At 47.3% G+C, this 19,468-nt stretch overlaps 2 protein-coding genes across 6 annotated transcripts in view; one reads left to right on the top strand and one right to left on the bottom strand.

The window, feature by feature from the left end:
* Positions 1-3,484: 3,484 nt before the first annotated feature.
* Positions 3,485-16,837, bottom strand: HSPBP1 (HSPA (Hsp70) binding protein 1). Of its 3 annotated transcripts, none has more exons than XM_028702050.2 (8): positions 16,730-16,837; positions 14,420-14,589; positions 13,222-13,438; positions 12,048-12,272; positions 11,241-11,396; positions 10,451-10,547; positions 9,712-9,823; positions 3,485-4,354 (listed from the first exon to the last, which is right to left on the bottom strand). In XM_028702050.2, exons 2-8 carry the CDS (start codon positions 14,546-14,548, stop codon positions 4,277-4,279), a joined length of 1,014 nt encoding a protein of 337 aa, XP_028557883.1. In that variant the 5' UTR covers positions 14,549-14,589; positions 16,730-16,837; the 3' UTR covers positions 3,485-4,276. The 3 variants fall into 3 exon arrangements, with proteins under 3 accessions (XP_028557883.1, XP_028557884.1, XP_077773226.1); XM_028702051.2 differs by lacking the exon at positions 16,730-16,837 and adding an exon at positions 16,296-16,472; XM_077917100.1 differs by lacking the exon at positions 16,730-16,837 and adding an exon at positions 15,083-15,103.
* Positions 16,838-17,251: 414 nt separating this feature from the next.
* BRSK1 (BR serine/threonine kinase 1) overlaps positions 17,252-19,468 on the top strand; it is a 61,949-nt gene continuing 59,732 nt past the window's right edge. The window contains exon 1 of one of the 3 annotated variants that reach the window (XM_028702049.2): positions 17,252-17,664. The gene's annotated coding sequence lies outside the window, so the exon portion shown is untranslated. The remainder of the gene's footprint in view (positions 17,665-19,468) is intronic. The other 2 variants (XM_077917094.1, XM_077917093.1) reach the window with 2 other exon arrangements.

Here is a 19,468-nt window from a genome sequence, read left to right as displayed (position 1 = left end):
CCACAATCCCCCGCGCGCGCCTCCAGCGGCCGACCTGCTGTTTCCTCCTCCTTCCGCTTAGCCCCTCCCCTCTCCTCAACTCGGCGTTCTCTTGCGGATCCTCCTCCTCCTCCGCGAGCTTTGCAGCCCCGCCCCTGTCCTCCAACTTAAGCTCCTCCTCCTCCTCCTTCGGGCTCCCCCGCCCCTCCCGTTTGTCAATGAAGGGAAGAGGGAGGTGCACCTGCGCATGCGTTACGCTCCCTCGCCTCCTTCTGAGCTTCATTTACTTGAGAGTTGTCCTGCTCCTTTCGATACTTCTGTTCCCCAAGTGAAATTGCCACCTTACTCTTGCTGGCCTCTGTTTTACTTCCTGCCCCCTCTGTGTATCCCCCCCCCCCGTTCATTTTGTTTCTTCTCAACGATTTTGTACTGAAAGTTTCGTTGAAACGTTTTGTAGGCACACTTTCAGATTCTTGCAAACAGATCAGCTGGTTTGTGGCACCTTGAAGACCCTCACATTTATTATAGCACACACTTCTCTGGATTATCAGCTCCTGCTCGGAAAGCAATGAGGAGCTATGGAAGGACGTGTGGATCCAGAATTGCCTTCCACAGTCACTTACGGACTCATTGTTAAAACCGTGTTTATGGAAGACAATCTTACTCGGCTACAAGTGATTGCCAAAGAAGGAGCAGCCAGGAATTTTGTTAGAGGTTGGCAGGAATTTTGTTAGGGGAGAACCGCCATGACTGGTCAGTTAGTTAAGTATTTCTATTGCTTTATGCTGCGAAGTATTATCATAAATTGTATGGGGGTCTTTTGCCGGCTGGGTGTTGTGATCTGTCGAGGTTAGGGTGTCATTCTTCAGGATTTGCTGTTGTTGAGACATTTGGGCGATTTCAGCTGCGAACATAAGCAAACATTGGAACTCTGCTGGATCAGACCAAAGGGGCATCTAGTCTGGCACTCTGTTCTCACGGTGGCCAACCAGATGCATGTGGGAAGCCTTTTACAAAAAGGACCAGAGCGCAACAGCAATTCCCCCCCCCCTTCCGATTGCCAGCAGCTGGCTTTCAGTAGCATCCTGTCTCTGACAGCAGAGGTAGGATGTGGCCACTGGGGCTAGTAGCCACTGCAAGCCTTATCCTCTTGTCAATTTGTCTAATCATCATTTAAAGCCTTTCGAATTGGTGGCCGTAACTACATCCTGTGGGAAGTGAATTCCATCGTTCTAATTATGTGCTGTGTGAACAAGTACTGGCTCAATTAAAGTGAGCTTGTTGCTGCTGATAAAGGGAATCTGTGGCCTCCCAGAAGCTATGGACTCCCAACTCCCACCTGCCCCAGCCAGCAAGGCCAATGGTCAGGGGATGATGGGAGATGGCGACGATGGCAATTTATCACTCACACTTCACCCCAAAGTCCCAGGGTGGGAGTTGTGGTCCAGTAACACACTGAGGGCCATAGGTTGCCCATTCCTGTCCTAAGTGGTTTGAGACCAGGATATCTGATGGCATGCCATACAAATGTACATCAACAGGCTGTATTCATTATCCAATTCTTCAGTGTGTCCTGTTGTCTTTGGAAGTGAAACACAGGGCACGGCGTCCTCAGTGGAAACACTCAACTAGAAAGACCCAGTTGGCTTCCTCAGCTATACTTTTTAAGTGAATTAACTTTTAAAATTTGCTAAGCATTTGGTTCGGGTCTCTCCTGTTTGTTTGTTTGTATCTGTTTTCAAGGTAGTTGTATTCTTTCAATGACTGCAAGCCACCTTGGGAAGTCCTTTTAAAGCAGGGCGTAAATTACTTTTATAAACCAGCTGTTCCACCTGTAAGGATGTTTCAGTGTGAAGAACTGCTGCTCAGGGTGCCAGCCAAACAGATCTTCCAACAGGATACTTCATTCCATTCCCTCTCCCACATGGTTTTCCATCTGCTCCATCAGCTAACATTCCTGGCACAGTCCTCAATGGGTGGCTTTGGGGCTCCCACGCCCTTAGCCTAGGGGTTTCCCCTTTTAAAGTATTTGCTGCAAAACTTCTGCAAAACTTGTGGTTCCTCCAAGCCTGCTAATACTCCTCCCAGACTTGTGCATAGACCATTCTGACTACCTAAGGATTCACTCTCAAGAGAATGGAGTTAGCTCTCAGTACATAGGATCACAGCTGGATCTCTTGAATGAGTTTTGCAAGGGTTTATCTTAATGTAACATCATCACCTGTTTATAATGCTACGCCTCTTAACGTCACTTGTAGACTTTTTTATTTTTCATTAAACCACTAGCAACCTAACTAAATAATAATAGCATGTGGACATTGCGTATATGATACCACTTTGAAGTACAAATCCATGGGACTGATTTCAAAGATGTGTTCAAATAAATTAATACATCACATTTATCTTATATCAGCCCAGTTTCAAACTCTGCCCAGAGCTCAAGTGCCATTTTAGCCATAGGTTTGGTAAGTGTGGCTAGGCTTATACCTGCCCCCATTCTCAGCCTGCCCTTTGTAAAACGCTAACCATGTACTTTTTCAGAGGACTGGTGTGGAAATAAGCACATTGCTCTGTTAAAAATTAGGAAGCTGCCTTATATCAAGCCAGACCATCTGACCCATCTACTTATAGATTTCAGGCAGGGGTCTTTCTCAGCCCTACCTGGATATGCCGGGGACTAGTTACGTGGGTTACAGCCCCCTCCCGTGTAATCTTAGACTCATAGAATTGTAGAGTTAGAAGGGACCATAAGAGTCACCTAGTCAAACCCACTTGGTACAGGAATCTTTTGCCCAACATGGGACTTGAATCCACAACTCTGAGATTAAACGTCTCGTGCTCTACTGACTTCAGCTATCACAGTTGCCTGACAACTGAGGAGACAAGGAGAGTCCTGTAAGCTATTTGTGATGTGGCACAACCAACTAGCACTGCAAATAATAATGGGGGGAAAGACACTGAGAACACCCTTTGGATCCTGGCCACTCTTTTGCAGCTCTTCATAATCCTAGAATCTGGTTGGTACCTAGCTTTGTGGGAAGGCAGCCTTAAGGAGAATGGTAGGTTAGTTCCTTCCCCATTTATAAAGTAAGACTGCTAAGCTTTCCCTCTCCTGTATCCCATCTACGTACATGCTGTACTAGTGGTGTATTTATTTAGGCTATGCTTCCCCCCACCTGCTGGTATTAAAAACCAGAGTGCAGCCTATAATATTATTCTCTTATGAGAAGCTGTGACTTAATATATTGCATTTTAGGGGTGCAGCCAATATTTGGGGTGGCTCATATTGAGGCCAATACAATCTCTTTTCTGCCCCTGTGATTACAGCTGGAGGTGGGGAACAAGCTGGTGATATTCAAAAGGTCAGTTTTGAGTAAGGGGCTTCTTGTTGTTAACCCCTAAACTGAAAGATCTGCCATCTTTTCTTCTTCTTTGAAATGGAGACATCATTTTCAACGTTTTAAAGGCCTTTGCTAGTAGGAAAAACAAAAACGTGACAGTCATAGCACCCGAAACAGAAACTTGTTTTTTTTAAATTAAAAAAAATGCTGAATAGTGAACACAGCAACAGCAAAGCAGAGTTGTGGGAGATTCAAGCTGTTTGCAATACATTTTGAGTTGTCACAAGCATATATTTTTTAAGCTCCCCCCACAATTACCCCCAAGAAATTCTTCAGCTGGGACAAGCTTTTCCCAACTCTATCAGCAACTTTAAAAAAATGGGTAGAGTTACAGGTCCTTTGCAGCCAGATACACCAAAACCACAGCCCCTTTTGAACGAATGCTCCCCAAATATGTAACCCAGAGTAGGTTTGTAGAATAGCCAGTTCCCGGAAGTAAGAAGGCAATTCTTGATCATCTACTTTCCAAAAGGCACTCAAGCCTTCTCGCCTGACTAAGCATCTTTTCCCTAATAACAAGCAGCGGAGAACAGGAAATGGGATTAGTTTTCCCTCAATTAAAAAGGAGATCTCAAGAGCCATCTCAGAACTATGGCTAATGAAGGTAGAACTGCCTGGGTGTGGCTGGGAAGGTAGATTAGCAGATGAATGCTTCTGCAGAACTACGGAGAGGAAGTTACGCAGCAACGGCTTATGAAAGTGTCTTCCTGCTGATCCTGAGGCTTAACAAGCCATGTATCTCGTTTCAGAGAGATCTTCTGTTACTGGAGCCTGTTGCCGGATCAGTGAATGGGAGGATAAACACGGGCGTTTCCACCAAGCCTCTCCAACTGACACAGCTTCCAAGTGCAAGCATGAACATCCAACAGCGTCAAGGGTTCTTCTGGGAAGCCAAGTTACCGGTCCATGCTGTTATCATCAGGCTGACCGTGGAAGCAAAGGCGCAGCAGGGCCTCACAGAAATCCAGCTCCTCCTTTGAAAACAAAACGAAATAAAAAATGAAGGGAAGAGAGGCAAGCTATGCTCCTTCTTTAATAGGCGTTCAGTTCTTTAAGTGTTTGCCTTGAACCTGGGAGGGCAGTGGAAAGTCTCACCAACCGCAAATAAAGCGTGTGGTGGCAATGAAATCACGACACAGCTGGCTTTCTCCTTGACAGTGTGGTGTAGTGGTTAGACTGCAGGGGTCAGCAAGGTTTACCTCGTCTGGGCCGGTTCACTCCAGTGGAGATCCCTCCATGGGCCGGATTGCGTGTGCGTTTGAGCACGCGTGCCCGCGATTTCCGGTGTCTGCATCTGCACATGCAAAGATGCGATTTCCAGCACCGTGGAAGCAACTCCCTGTGCCAGTTTAGCACAGCGTGCAGGGACTCCCCGAGCAAGCGGTTTGGTTTGGGGGCAGCTCATGGGTTGGTTAAACGACCTCCGTGGGCCGCTTGTGGCCCATGGGCCTTAGGTTGCCTACAACTGGGTTAGAGTGTCGGACAAGGACCGAGGGGTCCAAATGCCCACTCAGCCATGAAGCTCACTGGATGACCAGGGCTGTTGAGAAGATGAAATGGAAGGCAGTAGAACCACCACATCTTGAACTCATTGGAGAAGAAAGGCAGGAAATAAACACAGCCAACATATAAATAAGTAAATAAATGCCAAGTGCAGCGTGAATTTTTTTACTCCCCCCCCCCCCAATCTTATTTTATAAGGGAATATTCCAATAGGCGACAACACACAGCCCTACCTCCAGTGTGAAACGGTACGGCTAAATAGGAGCTGGACCATCTTGGCTGCAAGTTCTGGAAGACCTGCTCCTTTGCCTTGCAGGCCACTTTCCACCTGGCCTGGGAAGGCAGGACCTGGACTGACTCTAGCTGCAAAAGTTGAGGCTGCAGAACAAACTCTTGGGTTGGGGTATTGTTTAGCGTTGTTGTTTTTTCCATTGGGGTCCTTTGATGCTGTTACTGAATTTTTTTGTATCTTTGTTTTTTTAGATCTTATCATGATTTAACGTGGAAGTTGTTCAATTTGGTTGTGTACTTTTTGAAGGGTTTTATTGTTTATGACTATTTTAGAGAATTTGTTCGCGACGTAAGCCGTCTTGAGCAAGGCCTTAACTACTGAAAGGCGACATGAAAATAAAATGATGTATGTTGACCGTTCTGCCTACAATTAACGGGGCTTATTGCGGCTCATGCTTCTGCTCAGCCTTGCTTATGGGCCACCAAAACCATCTTCCTTGGCTTGAGACTACAGCCCATACAGCTTCCTGTGGATAGGAATGTATTCTCAGTCTCAAAGCTTTCTCACCTCAACATGGAGATTTTTTTTGGAGCTGAACACTGAAAAGGGGGGGGGGAGGTGTTAGGATTTTTATTATTATTATTTTAAAAAGAATTTAATGGCATAGTGAGGTTGTTCCCCATCCCCAACACTTACTCCATTAAGCCAATTGTTTAATTATCAAGCTCGGCACAGCCTAATTGCTACGTTCAGGGAAAACTGTCGCTGGCTAACAGCAGGGGTGGGAACTTGTCTGTTGAGAATAAACACAAGACGACATGAAACAGAAGCAAGATGTCCGTCCGACCCCCACCCTCAAATCAAGCTAAAGAAGAGGACTTGGGGGCGGGGGAGATGGCGTTGTGACACAACCGCACTCGGAAATGAATGGCACGGTTCCAGGATCTGTGGCAAGGAAGCCAACTCAAGTTCCGCCCCTCTCCCCACTTCCTTGAGCAGCAGACAGAGAACCTCAGAGACAGCCTAGAGTCTTCCATGTGCAGCCTGTATTCAAATAGAAAGCCACCATCCGTCCGTGATTCTCAATGGGGGCCAAGTGACGCCACTCTATCCTTGGTATCTCTATGGTAAAAGTTCCATACTGCTTGCACTGGAAAAGAGTGTGTGTTACAGCTTGCTGTACGTTAAAAGAGAATTCTACCTTTGAAGGTGACCCGGAAACTGCAATTAATCCAGAATGCGGCAGCTAGACTGGTGACTGGGAGTGGCCGCGGGGACCACATAACAGCGGTCCTGAGAGATCTGCATTGGCTCCCAGTATGTTTCCAAGCACAATTCAAAGTTTTGCTGCTGACCTTTAAAGCCCTAAACGGCCTCCGTCCTTTTATACCTGAAGGAGCATCTCCATCCCCACCGTTCATCCCGGACACTGAGATCCAGCGCCGAGGGCCTTCTGGCGGTTCCCTCATTGCGAGAAGTGAGGTTACAGGGAACCAGAAAGAGGGCCTTCTCAGGAGTGGCGCCCACCCTGTGGAACACCCTCCCTTCAGATGTGAAGGAAATAAGTGCTATCCTATCTTTAAAAGACATCTGAAGGCAGCCCTGTTTAGGGAAGTTTTAAATATTTAATGCTGTACTGGGGGAACTCAGCCAGATGGACGGGGTATAAATAATTAATTATTATTATAATTATATGAAAATGATGTATAGATGGTATTTGACTCCTACAAGACTAGCAAAAATGTGTAAGAATACAACCAACATATGTTGGAAGTGTAAAGTTAAAGAAGGTACATTTCACCATATGTTGTGGACTTGTAAAAACAGGCAAGGCCTACTGGGAAATGATTTATAATGAACTAAAAAAATGCTTAAAATAACTTATTAAAAAAAACAGAGGCCTTTTTATTAGATATAATAGGAGAAAAATTACCGAAGGGTAAGAAAGTACTGTTTATGTATGCGACGAGAGCAGCAAGAATATTATATGCCCAGGGATGGAAAGAAGAGAGAGCCCCATCGAAAGAAGAACGGATAATGAAAATGATGGACTATGCAGAGATGGCAAGGCTGACCGGGAACATCAGGCACCAAGAAGATAACAAATTTAATAGAGAATAGCATAACTTTATAGAATATATTAAAGAACACTGTACGAATCTAAAAACGTTAGCAGGATTGACATAGAACTTGTAATTTAAAATAACAAAGGATAAAAATGAAGTATAATAATTTGGATCAATGTAATCAGATGCAGTTAAAAAAGGAAGATGAATTTTGGAAGCCAAGAGAGGGGTGAAGGGAACCCCATAAAGGTACTGACATGGACTATGGTTTTGTGAAAATAAGTGTGTGTGTGTTTGTGTGTGTATATAAAAAACTCTTTTTTCTTTTTGAAACTTTGAAACTAAAAATAAAAAAAGTAAAGGAAAAGAGTGTGTGTGTGTGTGTGTTCTTCAGTTGTGGAACGCCTTGCTTTTTGCTACTGTGCAACCACACTTCCTTAAGACCCTCCTTACAGAGGCCTTTTCTGACGTGTAGCTCAAGCACCCATTTCTGTGTGTCACTGTCAGATGTCAAGCGCTTTAATACTGCTTAATAGATGTGTTGTAAACTGCTTCCTGGGCACCAGGCAAGCTGATAAAAATAAATAAAATAAGCAAGTAAATTCTTCTGGCTGCAGTGCCAGTGCTAATATTAATAAAAACAATGATTTTATTATTTATACCTCACCCACCTGGCTGGGTTATTAAACACGAGGCTGATTTAGTACCAGAAAGAACAGAAATGAACAGAAACGGGACTTTACCCCAACCTCTAAAGAAATCTGCCTCTCCAGCAATAGGAGGCAGTTTCTTCCTCTCACCACTGGGGGGGGAGGGCTGGGAGCAAACATGCCTCCTATATATCACAGGGCCAGCCTCGGTTGGCTTACTCTCTCGCAGATGGGTTGGGGCAGCGATGGCTGGATTCTGGGGCCCCGAACGGCAGAGAACCCCAAACTTCCTTCTTAAGCTGTTTCTGCATTGTGCTATTATTAGGTGGGTGAAGCTGGGGAAACCCACCCAGACGGGCAGGGTATAAATAATAAATTATTATTATTATCAGCTCTCCGTGCTGCAAACCGTCTCCAGAAATGCACTTAAATGGGAATAGCCGCACTGCAAGCTTCAGAAAGTTGGCCTTTTAAAAAAGGTGCCTAGTGCCCTCTAGTGCCCAGCAAAGTAGAGCGAAGAGAGCGACACGCTGCCACCTAGGCAAAGGAGGCGGCGGGAATGCATAGGGCAGGGGTAGGCAACCTAAGGCCAGGGGGCAGAATCTGGCCCAATTGCCTTCTCAATCCAGCCCACGGATGGTCTGGGAATCAGCGTGTTTTTGCAGGAGTAGAATGTATGCTTTTATTTAAAATGCATCTCTGAGTTATTTGTGGGGCACAGGAATTCGTTCATCCCCCCCCCCCCCGAAAATATAGTCCGGCCCCCCCACATGGTCTGAGGGACGGTGGGCCGGCCCACAGCAGGAAAGGTTGCTGACCCCTGGCATAAGGTAAAGGGTAAAGGGACCCCTGACCATTAGCTCCAGTCGTGATCGACTCTGGGGTTGCGGCGCTCATCTTGCTTTACTGACCGAGGGAGCAGACGTTTGTCCGCAGGCAGTTTTTCCGGGTCATGTGGCCAGCATGACTGGCGAACCAGAGCAGCGCATGGAAACGCCATTTACCTTCCCGCCGGAGCGGTACCTATTTATCTACTTGCACTTTGACGTGCTTTCAAACTGCTAGGTTGCAGGAGACCCCTGGCATAGGGTTTCATAATTCCAGGCTATTTTGGAATTTCACTTTGCAAAACACTGCCTTTTCCTTTCTCAACCTTCCTTCCCCACCTGCTTTAAAGTAAATGCTCTGGCCTCCATTGCTGCAGAGTCAGGATGAGGGCCTGGATCTGGCTGGCGGGCCAAATCCTCACCCCTCACGAGCGACTGCTCACCTGTCATCGTTATTACGGCAGGTGACAACTTCAATGGGCGCTGGCTCCCACCTATTTGCAGGTGTGGTTTGGATGCCTACAAACCGACGTTTTTCTTATGCAGACCAGGAAGGCCGTTCACAGAGGGAAAATGTCAGTTTGCAGGCACTTTTTGAATTGTGGCCACACCTGTGTATGGATAAAACTCCAAAGTGGCTGTCTGTCAGTGCCGATCAGCAAGGTCCATTTGCCAAGAAACAATCAGGAGTGCGATTTTAAGCTCCCGTTTCTGCAGCTGTGTCCGTACCTGACCCATATCTGGTGGTTGTTTGTGGAAGAACAGCCTTGTGGGCCAAATTAGGATTCCTGCCAGGCCTGATCAGAGCCTTTGGGCTGGAGGTTCCTAACCAACATTGGGAGAATAAAGCTTGAAATGGCTATCATGCTCAGCCCTGCCCTTCTTCACTCCATGAAACATATTCAGGAAGCTGGAAAACTGTGGCAGCAGAATCATTTATTTTAAACAGGGAATTCGAGTTTCCCCGTTGGAAAAACTCACTGGCAGTCCAGACATTCGCACCAAGTTCATGCCACAGATTGGTGGGGAAGGAACCCATTTATTTCTGCCTACCTGGAACTCCTCCTGATCCTTCAGTAGCTGGCACCGCTCCTTTAAGAGCTCCTCGAGGGCCAAATCCGGCTCTTGACACTCCTGCACACCCTGAGGAAAATCTGTTACCAGGCTTGAAGGGGGAAGGAATGGGAGATTAGAGATGAGCAAGTGAGACCTGTGAATGTTGTGGATTCCTCTTCACAATTCCTGCCTGCCTGCCCCTCCATCAGGCTACTCCATTTCATCCCCCACACTTTCCCTTTCCAAATGACACCCAACATCTCATAGCTATTGAGCATGCTCAGTCCGGATTGGACTGTTCTGTTGCTGTTTCTTTGCCCTATTAAGTTTCATTTCTTCAAAGGTTTTCCTCCTCTTTTAATTTCTGCAAATCTCACATTCTTCCCCCAGCATGCTAATGCTTCCCCACTTGTTTCTTAGTAGACCCATTTTTGGCTGAGCCGCTGCCGGCACGCACTGTTTTGAGTCCGCCAACAGAAGGAGTGACAGGGAAAGTCTTGTAGTCGAAAGCAGTTCAGCCTAAGCTCACGTCCACACCCTTGGTGAGAACTAGACTGGCGAATGCTCAGGCTTGTATAACTCACTTCATACCTCTGGCCTATAACAAGAAACAAAACTCTCCTCCCCAAATAACTCAATGACACCAGTGCCAAGCATGCCAGTAGCCCTCAATAGATCAGTCAGAGATCCCCCCGGATCCTGGCTCTCATTCTCTGCAGCCCAGTCCCCTCAATACCTGCACAAGGCTCCCAAGACGTGTTCATGGAAAGTGCTGTGTTCGGACCGGATCAGGGCCACCAGCTGCTGGACCATCCCCATGGAACAGAGAGCCTCTGTGGAGATAAAGGAGTGGAAATGCTGAGGAGAGAGACATCCACTTACGGGAACATGCTGACGTCATACCACCTAGCTGGGCAGCAGCACAGTCCCCGCCAATGTGGGGCTTCTAAAATGTGTCATTGTCAGCCTCCTTCAGCCAATTGGGCTTGATGAAGGCCTGCTTTGGGGACAGCCCAAGATTGGTGGGAGATGGGCATGTCCACTGCGTGCAGCCACAACGATTTCACAAACCAAGCAACAGCTCTTCAAGGCATCCTTCTAAAGTTCTCCTCATGACGTTTCTGAGCACAATTCAAAGTGTTGGTGCTGACCTTTAAAGCCCTAAACGGCCTCGGCCCAGTATACCTGAAGGAGTGTCTCCACCCCCATCATTCTGCCCGGACACTGAGGTCCAGTTCCGAGGGCCTTCTGGCAGTTCCTTGCGAGAAGTGAGGTTACAGGGAACCAGGCAGAGGGCCTTCTCAGCCTGCCCTGTGGAACGCCCTCCCATCAGATGTCAAGGAAATAAACAACTGTCTGACTTTTAGAAGACAACTGAAGGCAGTCCTGTACTGGGAGGTTTTTAATGCTTGATGTTTTTATTATGTTTTTAGAAATGCTGTAAGCCGCTCAGAGTGGCTAGGGAAACCTAGCCAGATGGACGGGGTATAAATAATGAATTATTATTATGATTATTATATTATTACCTTTCTGCTCTGGGTGGTTTATGAGGAGGTTCTGTAGGAGAAAGGCAGATTTCACCTTCAGCTTCTGCACATTGCTTTGCATGGCCCTCATGAGGACTGAGAAGCCATCAAGACGTAGGAACTGCTGAAGGCCAGCTTCCTGGGCTCTTACCAAACCTAGCAAAGCAACAAGGGGCAGAGGGAAAGGGGGGGACAGAAAGAGCAGACAGATTTGGTTCATTAGCAAAATGCAGTTCACAAAAGTCAGTGAGGCCCTATTAATATGATTTTCACTCACATGTGGGGAAACCTTCAGCTCATTAAGCTTCCAAGCCTGAAATGGTGGCTTGACTCAGGGGTGAGGAAGCTGCCTCCTTGTCCCCCTGACTCCATCTCCCATGAGCCACAGACAGCATGGCCAACAGCGAGGACTGATGGGAATTGTAGTCTGCCACATCTGAAGGGCCAGAGCTTCCCTTCGCTGCTTTGTCTCTTTTATCTGGCAACATAATAAAACGCTGAGCTCGTTGCTAATATAAGGGCGTTGCTATCTCAGACGGCTGGATCAGAAGTGAGATGGACAAAATGCATTGTCACAAGAGGAAAGCCATCGTATGGGGTGGGAGGGTCCTGCATCTGACCAGATGAACCGTTTGAGGGGAGTGTGCATCTAATCCTCCCACCTCAATGCTTGGTCACTCAAACCATGGTTTACCCTGAAAGGAAAATTCAAACCACAGTTTGCTGAACGGAAAATGCAGGCAGTTGTACTGCTGCAGGACTAATCAATTCACCCTTTCCAACAGGTCAGAACATCCCCGCACTCACAGGAGATGGCAAACAGCGCCTTGATCCGGACAGCCTCGCTGGAATCGTGGTCCAGCAGCTTCAGCAGCTTCCTCATGCAGCCCAGCGCCAGGGCCTGCTCCTGCACCTTGGGCACGTTCTGGGCACAGGTGCCCACCAGGTGAGCAGCCCGCCAACGCAGCTCCTGCTCCTCGTGCTCCAGGTACCGGTGTGCTAACAGCCGCATGCCCTCCAGTTTGCAGAAGTCTGGAAGGACAGCAAAGGGGTCAACGGAAAGCAGGCAGCCCAACAGAAGGCAGGATATCTTGCAAACCCACCCACCCAGCACTATGACTTAGCTGTGGCTCACTGGGGTTACAAAGGGTAACTACTTTCCACCATATAATCTTGGAACCGTTGGGTGCGATTTACTCTTTAATTTTATTTCTTTCAACCATTTATATACACCGCTTAACACCATAATCATAAACAGTGGCGCCCTCCCTGTGGGACGCCCTCCCATCAGACGACAAGGAAATAAAGAACTGTACAACTTTTAGAAGACATCTGAAGGCAGCCCTGTATCAGGAAGCTTTCATGTTTGACATTTTATTATGCTTTTGTTATTTTGCTGGAAGCCACCCAGGGTGGCTGGGGAAGCCCAGCCAGATGGACAGGGTATAAATATTATTATTAATCTCTAGGCAGTGTACAGTAAGAGTTTAAAAAGATATAGTAAAGATAAAATCAGATTATATTTAAAAAAATCAGAATGTTTACTTAAAAGCCCTGCTGAAATAAAAAGATATTTGCTGGGTGCTGGTCAGTCAAGGAAGGAGAGGCCTGTCTGATCTCAGCTGACTCTCCACAGAATGGGGCCTGCAATATTAATGCATGGTTTCTGGCACCCCAGCCATGAGGCACCCTCAAACAGTGACCCTCCTGAAGCCCTCAGTGAATCAAATCCTTAATGTATCCTGGACCCAAGTTGTTAAGAGCCTTAGAAATTAAGAGAATAATCTTGCCACCTTCTAATATGCCCCTAAGGACATTTCTCACTTCTTAGATTTTAGCTCAATCTCAATCTCCTAGTGTTTCCATGCCAAATTACTCAAGGTACTTTCTTCCCCACTCTCTTGCACACTCTCTTTCTCCCTTGTGTACACACACACACACACACACACACACACACACACGAATGGGGCCTTTTCTATACCTGCAGCATTGTCCAAGTTTTCACACAGTTCTGCCAGAAGGTCCAAGGCACCTTCTCTGTTCTCAAGGTCTGAATGCGCTTCCTCTGAACTCTCCCCTCCACGTTCTGCTCCGGGGGTTGATGGCTCCAGCAGCCTCAGACATTCCTTCATCTGTTCCACCTCGTCCACTTGCCCCCGGAAGGCCTCGACCATCGCCTCCTGCAACCACTGTCTCCGCTGCAGAGTGGCATAGGGAACAGAGGTGAATGAAAAGGAAACATATTGGGAATTTCATACACACGTGTCCTTCCTCTTCCTGCCAATAGTTCACTCTGTCCCCCAGAAATAACCTAAATTTTATCTCCTAGCCACCATATCAGACACAACCTCTCTCCTAGAACAGTCTTGCTTTTCAGCACCTGCCAGTCTAGTTCCTTGCATACACCGCTGAGTTAGGGAAAGTTGTGCTTAGAAAATTGGCTTTTGGGTCCTCGCCGCTGTCATCAACTCCTCTTGGAGCTGCCAACTTTAGACAGGAGCCAAACTGTATCTCTACAGTGACCCTGTGACCCTCCAGACATTGATGGACTCCAATTCCCATCAGCCCCAGCTGGCATAGCCAATGGGCACAGATGTTGGAAGCTGTCATACAGCAATAGCCGAGAGGGCTCCTGGTTCCTCAAACTGGTTTCAACAGCGCTTTGACAGGGGGGCAATGCTGTCTTATCTCCATGCCCCTCCAAACGTCAGCTGCTGATTTGTGAATGCTAAGCGCTGCTGTTAAAGGCACAGGAGCAGGACAGCTTGAGATCTTTTTTTCCTAGCCCCAAGCTAGTTGCACGGTGCAATGGTTAAGGCCAAGAATGGACAGTGTGTCTATGTATGAATACACAAACACTTCTTGCAAATTAGATAGCACTTCTTGCAAATATATATTTGAGATTTGTATGATTTTTATTTCTAGCTTCACAGTATTAGTTGGAGGAGCTTAGTAATGTAATAGCAACGCAGGGGAAATATTTGGATAATAGCTCCTAGGCTGCTTCTGATCCAACCTGCTCTGCACTTCGCTAGCTAATCTTGGTATTTAGCTTCCGCAATCAACACTAGCTTTAACGCACCAGGATCGCAGGACAGCACCTTCCTCAAACTCATTCCCCAGATCTAACAACCATTTGACCTCACCACCACCCCTCCTATAAAAGCCAAGCCACGCACCTCATCAGACATGGGCTCCATCGGGGCAGGTTCAGCGTTCCCTGCAGTGACCGCCATCTGCAGCAAGCCCTGGAGGTTGTGGGGCGGTTCGCGGGGTGGCTGGTTCCCACCAGCGCCTCCTTCAGCCATGGTTGGGGAATGCTGTTCCAGTCAGTAGGCAACTCACAAAGCTTTAAAGACAAAGGAGAGAGAATGAGAAACGAACATGAGTGAGAAAGCAGGGGGTCAGCCTACCTGCCCAAGTTCATCCTGCCAAGACCAGGTGTGTCTTGGCTCCAGCTCTACTTTTGTGCAAACACCATTACTATACTGATCAATGGGACCTGCAACAAAGTGTTGCAGCGTGGAGTGCTCCCGTTCAGGGTTCCAGCCAGGGTACGCCATTCAGTCCCTACGCACCCAACAATCAGCCAGCATTTCTTGGCACTAAGCATGTTCAGTCCTCAATGGGCTGCTTTTGAGGTTTCCCCACACTTAGGGTTCCTCCCCCCCCCCCAAAGATTTGTTTGAGGTTTCTCCGAATCTGTTAATGTCTATTTTATTTCAATTTCTATCCTGCCCTTCCTCCCAGAGGACCATTTTGGCCACCTAAAGAACCAGACATGGAGAATGAGTATGCTGTTAGTACATACAGGATTCAGGCTTCCACATTTCCAGACTCACATTGGGAATTCTGCGGCTACCCTCTGACAAGGCCCAGGTTTCCATTCAAACCTGAAAATGTAGAAGAGGCTTGTGGGGCTCTCCTTCCCCAGCTCAAAGACTGAAGAAGAAGACTGGGGCTTGCTTGGAAACTACTCTGCCAAGGAACCTGGAGCAATTTGGCCATGCAGCAATAAACTGTATTGAGACCACGCCAAAAATCACACAGCTCTGAATTTACAGAATACCTTCAAAGCACAGCCTAAAAGTCAAGACAGAGGGAGAAAGATGGAGGCAAGGGCAAACGCCACACCAAGATACCAAGGGGGGATAGCCCCACCTTTCCATTTCCCACTGTTTATAGTGCTCAGGAGTAAGCCACCTTTCTATCACTGGATGCTAGCTCATTTGCATCACCTGGGAGATGGTCTGGGAGAGGCCACAAACAGAATACATCTAGCATCCAGAGTCCCCTCACAGAGCAATGAATCTCAGAAGAATAGAAGAAGAATCGATTGATAGACCACTTTAGGAATTGTTGGCTCTGTGAGGTGGTTGGGGATCTCTTAACAATTCATGGCATCCTTAACAAAGTACAGTTCCCTTGATTTTTTGGGGAGAAAACAAGGCCTCTTTAAAGCGATTTGACACTTCTATAAATGTATTGTGTAGTTGGGGCCTTGGCCTGACCCAACAGGGCTCTTCCTTAAGGATGGTTACTCTACTCCACCAGCCAGATGCTTCCATAGGAACACAGGAAACTGTATAGTATCAGTGGTCAGGCCCCGGTCCATCTAACTCAGCAATGTCTACACTGACTGGCAGCAGTCCTCCAGGATTTCAGACATGGGTTTTTCTCCCAACCCTGCCAGGAGAGGCCAGGGATTGAACCTTGGCAGACCTTTCTTCCCCTTCCAGCAAGCCCACTCGCCAAAGCTCAAAAGCCGCTAACCCAGTTCCAGATTTCCACCCTACCTTTCCACCCCACACTTTTTTAAAAAAAAGTTTTAAATTAAGTTTTACGATTTTATCATCATCACAATCAACATTATCTCAAAAGCAGAATATAAATCCCCAGCCCCGCCCCGCCCCTTACTTCCCTCAATTTCCTTTTCTGGTTCTTTGAGTGTTTGCTTCCCCTGCTTAATCCTACCTTAATATTGCAATCTTCAACTTGAATATTACTATATTCTTAACGTTTTTATACCATACTTGTTTTCATATTTCCTCTTACCCTTTGTTATTTTCCAGTTTTTACATCTTAATTTCTATGTTGTTGATTGTGTTTACTCAAACCCTGCTAGTGAGTCCGCTTCTTTACAGTGTTTCTGTAAACACCCCATAAATGGTTCCCGGTCTTTTTAAAAGTCTCTATTGTCCTTGTCTCACCTTCTCCCCACACGTAACCAAGCTGCTTTTCATTTTTCTAAAAAAAAACAAAACCACAAACTATCTGTCTGGGGCGGGTGGGAGAATCTCCCCATTTCCCCCACCCCGGTAAACTTCTCCCCCGCCCTTCCTTTCGCCTCCCCTCCTCCAAGCCTCACCCACCGCAAAGGGCGGCCCATTCCCTCCTCTAGCCAAAACTTCTCCCTCCCGCCCCCAGCTCGCCCCTTCGCCCCTTGGCGCTGCCCCCCGAGGCGCCCCTTCCCCCGCCACCCCACTCACCCCGCAGGTAGCAGCCCCTCTCCGAGCTCCGGGTTCAGCTTCTGGAAGCGGCCATCTGCGACCACGTGGAGAGGAAAGGGAGGAGAGCAGCGTCCTCTGAACCGGGGAAGCGAGGCGGTCCCTGGCGGCCGAGCGAGGGGATCGCGCGAGAAGGAGATCCCACAACCGGCTCCCAAATGCTCAAAGCGCTTTTCACCGGTGATGCATGCGAAGCGTCCTTCGCTCGGCGGGTTGATGCTTTTTGCCCCCCTCGCCCGTCTGGGCATTGCCCCCCGCCGCATAAAGCGATTGCGGGGGAATTTGTGCGCCCTAAAAACAAGAAAGGATGGGCACATAGCTGCCAGCTTTTCCCTTTTCTTGCGAGGAATCCTATTCGGAATAAGGGGATTTCCCCTTAAAAAAGGGAAACGTTGACAACTATGGATGGGCAAAGCGCTTTCTGAGAGCGGGTCCCCAAATGTGCACGCGCGCCTGTTCAAAAACGCGGGGGCTAGCCAGTTTTTTCGGGGGGTTGCTCCCGGGGTTTTCAGTCGCGCCCCCAGCTAACTTGGCCTCCCACCGAAAAGGCAGCAGTTCTTTGGACATACAGTATTAAGTAATGGGAGGATGAGGACCAGTCGTGTGATTTAGAATAATACAGCATCAGCTCAGGAAAGCCAGAAGTTTTGAAGGGAGGGGCAGCTGCCCCCCCCACCCATAAATAAAGATACATAGCAAACTGAGGTTCTGCCCCCCTAATATAAGGCCTGCCCCCCCAACAAAAATCCTGAAGCGATTCTGGACCTTCTGTAATATGGTGCCCTATGGAAGGCCAAACTCTGGCAACCCCGAGTGGATCTTCTCCAGGGCTTTTTCCCCCCCTCGCTGGAACTCGGTTCTAGCATCTCTCAGGTGGGCCCCATTTCCATCCGAAGAGAACATGGCAGCCGTTTGTGGTGAGTTCCAGCATGGATCTTCTCAATTGTGGATCTCGATTTTGCAGCCCCTTGGCTTACACCCTGTGTGGCAGAACTGCCTGCACCACCCTAAATCTGGCGCTGACTTAGAGCGCTGCTTGTCAAAGGCCCATTTAGTCCAGCATTGTCAAAGGCCCATTTAGTCCAGCATCCAGTTCTCACAGTTGCCAAGCCCACGAGGGAAACATGCGTGCAAAAGTGTGTTCTCCCCACTTGTGATTCCCAGCCTCTGGGATTTAGAGGCTTACTATCTCTGATAGTAGAGATGGAACGTAGCCAATCATGGTTAGCAGCCATTAGTAAATTTATCCTCTCTGAATTTGCCTAATCCTCCTTTCAAGCCACCCCAAGGCCGCTTACATGCAATACCTTTAAAGCACATTCAAAGCACGTTTCCCCGCCTAAAATAATTCTGGGTGCTGTAGGTTTTTTTAAGGGCGGCTGGGAATTGTAATTCTGAGGGTAGTCAACTATAGGGCCCAGAATTCTTTGAGGGAAAGAATATGCTTCAATTCTGCTATACAGTGGTACCTTGGTTCTCAAACGCCTTGGTACTCAAACGCCAAAAACCCGGAAGTAAGTGTTCTGGTTTCCGAATGTTTTTCGGAAGCCGAACATCCGATGCGGCTGTTGGCTATTGTTTCTGGGGCGCCTGCACCAATCAGAAGCTGCGCCTTGGTTTTTGAACATTTCGGAAGTCAAACGGATTAAGTTTGGCGTTTTTTCTTTTGCTTTTTCTTCTGCGTTTTTGTGACTGTGTGAAACCCAGTTCAGCTACTGATTGATTGTGTGGCTGCGGAAATGGATAAAAGCTCCCCACCCAAACAATGACTATCATTTAATTTTAATTTGTATCATCTACAATACTGTCTTATTTATTTTATAGCACAGTACATTGATTATTGCTTTCATTTTATGGATCAATGGTCTTGTTAGATAGTAAAAATCATATTAAATTGCTGTTTTAGGGGTTTTTAAAAGTCTGGAACGGAGTAATCTGTTTTGCATTACTTTCTATGGGAAAGCGCACCTTGGTTTTGGAATGCTTTTGTTTTAGAACGGACTTCTGCAACAGATTAAGTTTGAGAACCAAGCTACCACTGTAAAGGCAATTCTGCTATGACCGGTACACAGTTGGCGTCAATCTTGTGGGAGTGAGTTTCATAGTTTTAACTGAATTGTGTGGGAAAGTAGTACTTTACCTTGACTCTTCCAATAGGCCACGTGTATGACTTAGCTTCCTTCAAAATATTGTAAGACAGCTTTGCTGTGTTACCCTCCTGCACATGGGTAGGCAAAATAAGGCCCAGGGGCCGGATGCGGATGGTCAGGGAATCAGCGTGTTTTTACATGAGTAGAATGTGTCCTTTTATTTAAAATGCATCTCTGGGTTATTTGTGGGGCCTGCCTGGTGTTTTTATTTAAAATGCATCTCTGAGTTATTTGTGGGGCATAGGAATTCATTCATTCCCCCCCCCCATATAGTCTGGCGCCCCCACAAGGTCTGAGGGACAGCGGGAAAAGTTTGCTGACCCCTGCTCCTGCTCATCCCACCTCAGATGGCACCTCTGATCCTGTAGTAAAGGATGTGGTGTGAATTGCTTTCCTTTTGTTTCTCAGGGCAGACATACTTTACTCTGTAACAGCAAAGCCTTCTGTAGAAACTAGATGGGTTTTCAGGTTATTTTACCTGAAACTGAGGTAAGTTACCCATAGGCACACTAAGAATAGAGATACCTTATCCTATCGAACAGAGATCTCCAAACTAAAATTCAGATCATCA

Source organism: Podarcis muralis, chromosome 13, assembly GCF_964188315.1.
Source record: "Podarcis muralis chromosome 13, rPodMur119.hap1.1, whole genome shotgun sequence".
Classification (NCBI taxonomy): domain Eukaryota; kingdom Metazoa; phylum Chordata; class Lepidosauria; order Squamata; family Lacertidae; genus Podarcis; species Podarcis muralis.
The sequence above is the reverse complement of the archived record's forward strand: the minus strand, read 5'-3'. Positions and strand labels throughout refer to the sequence as shown.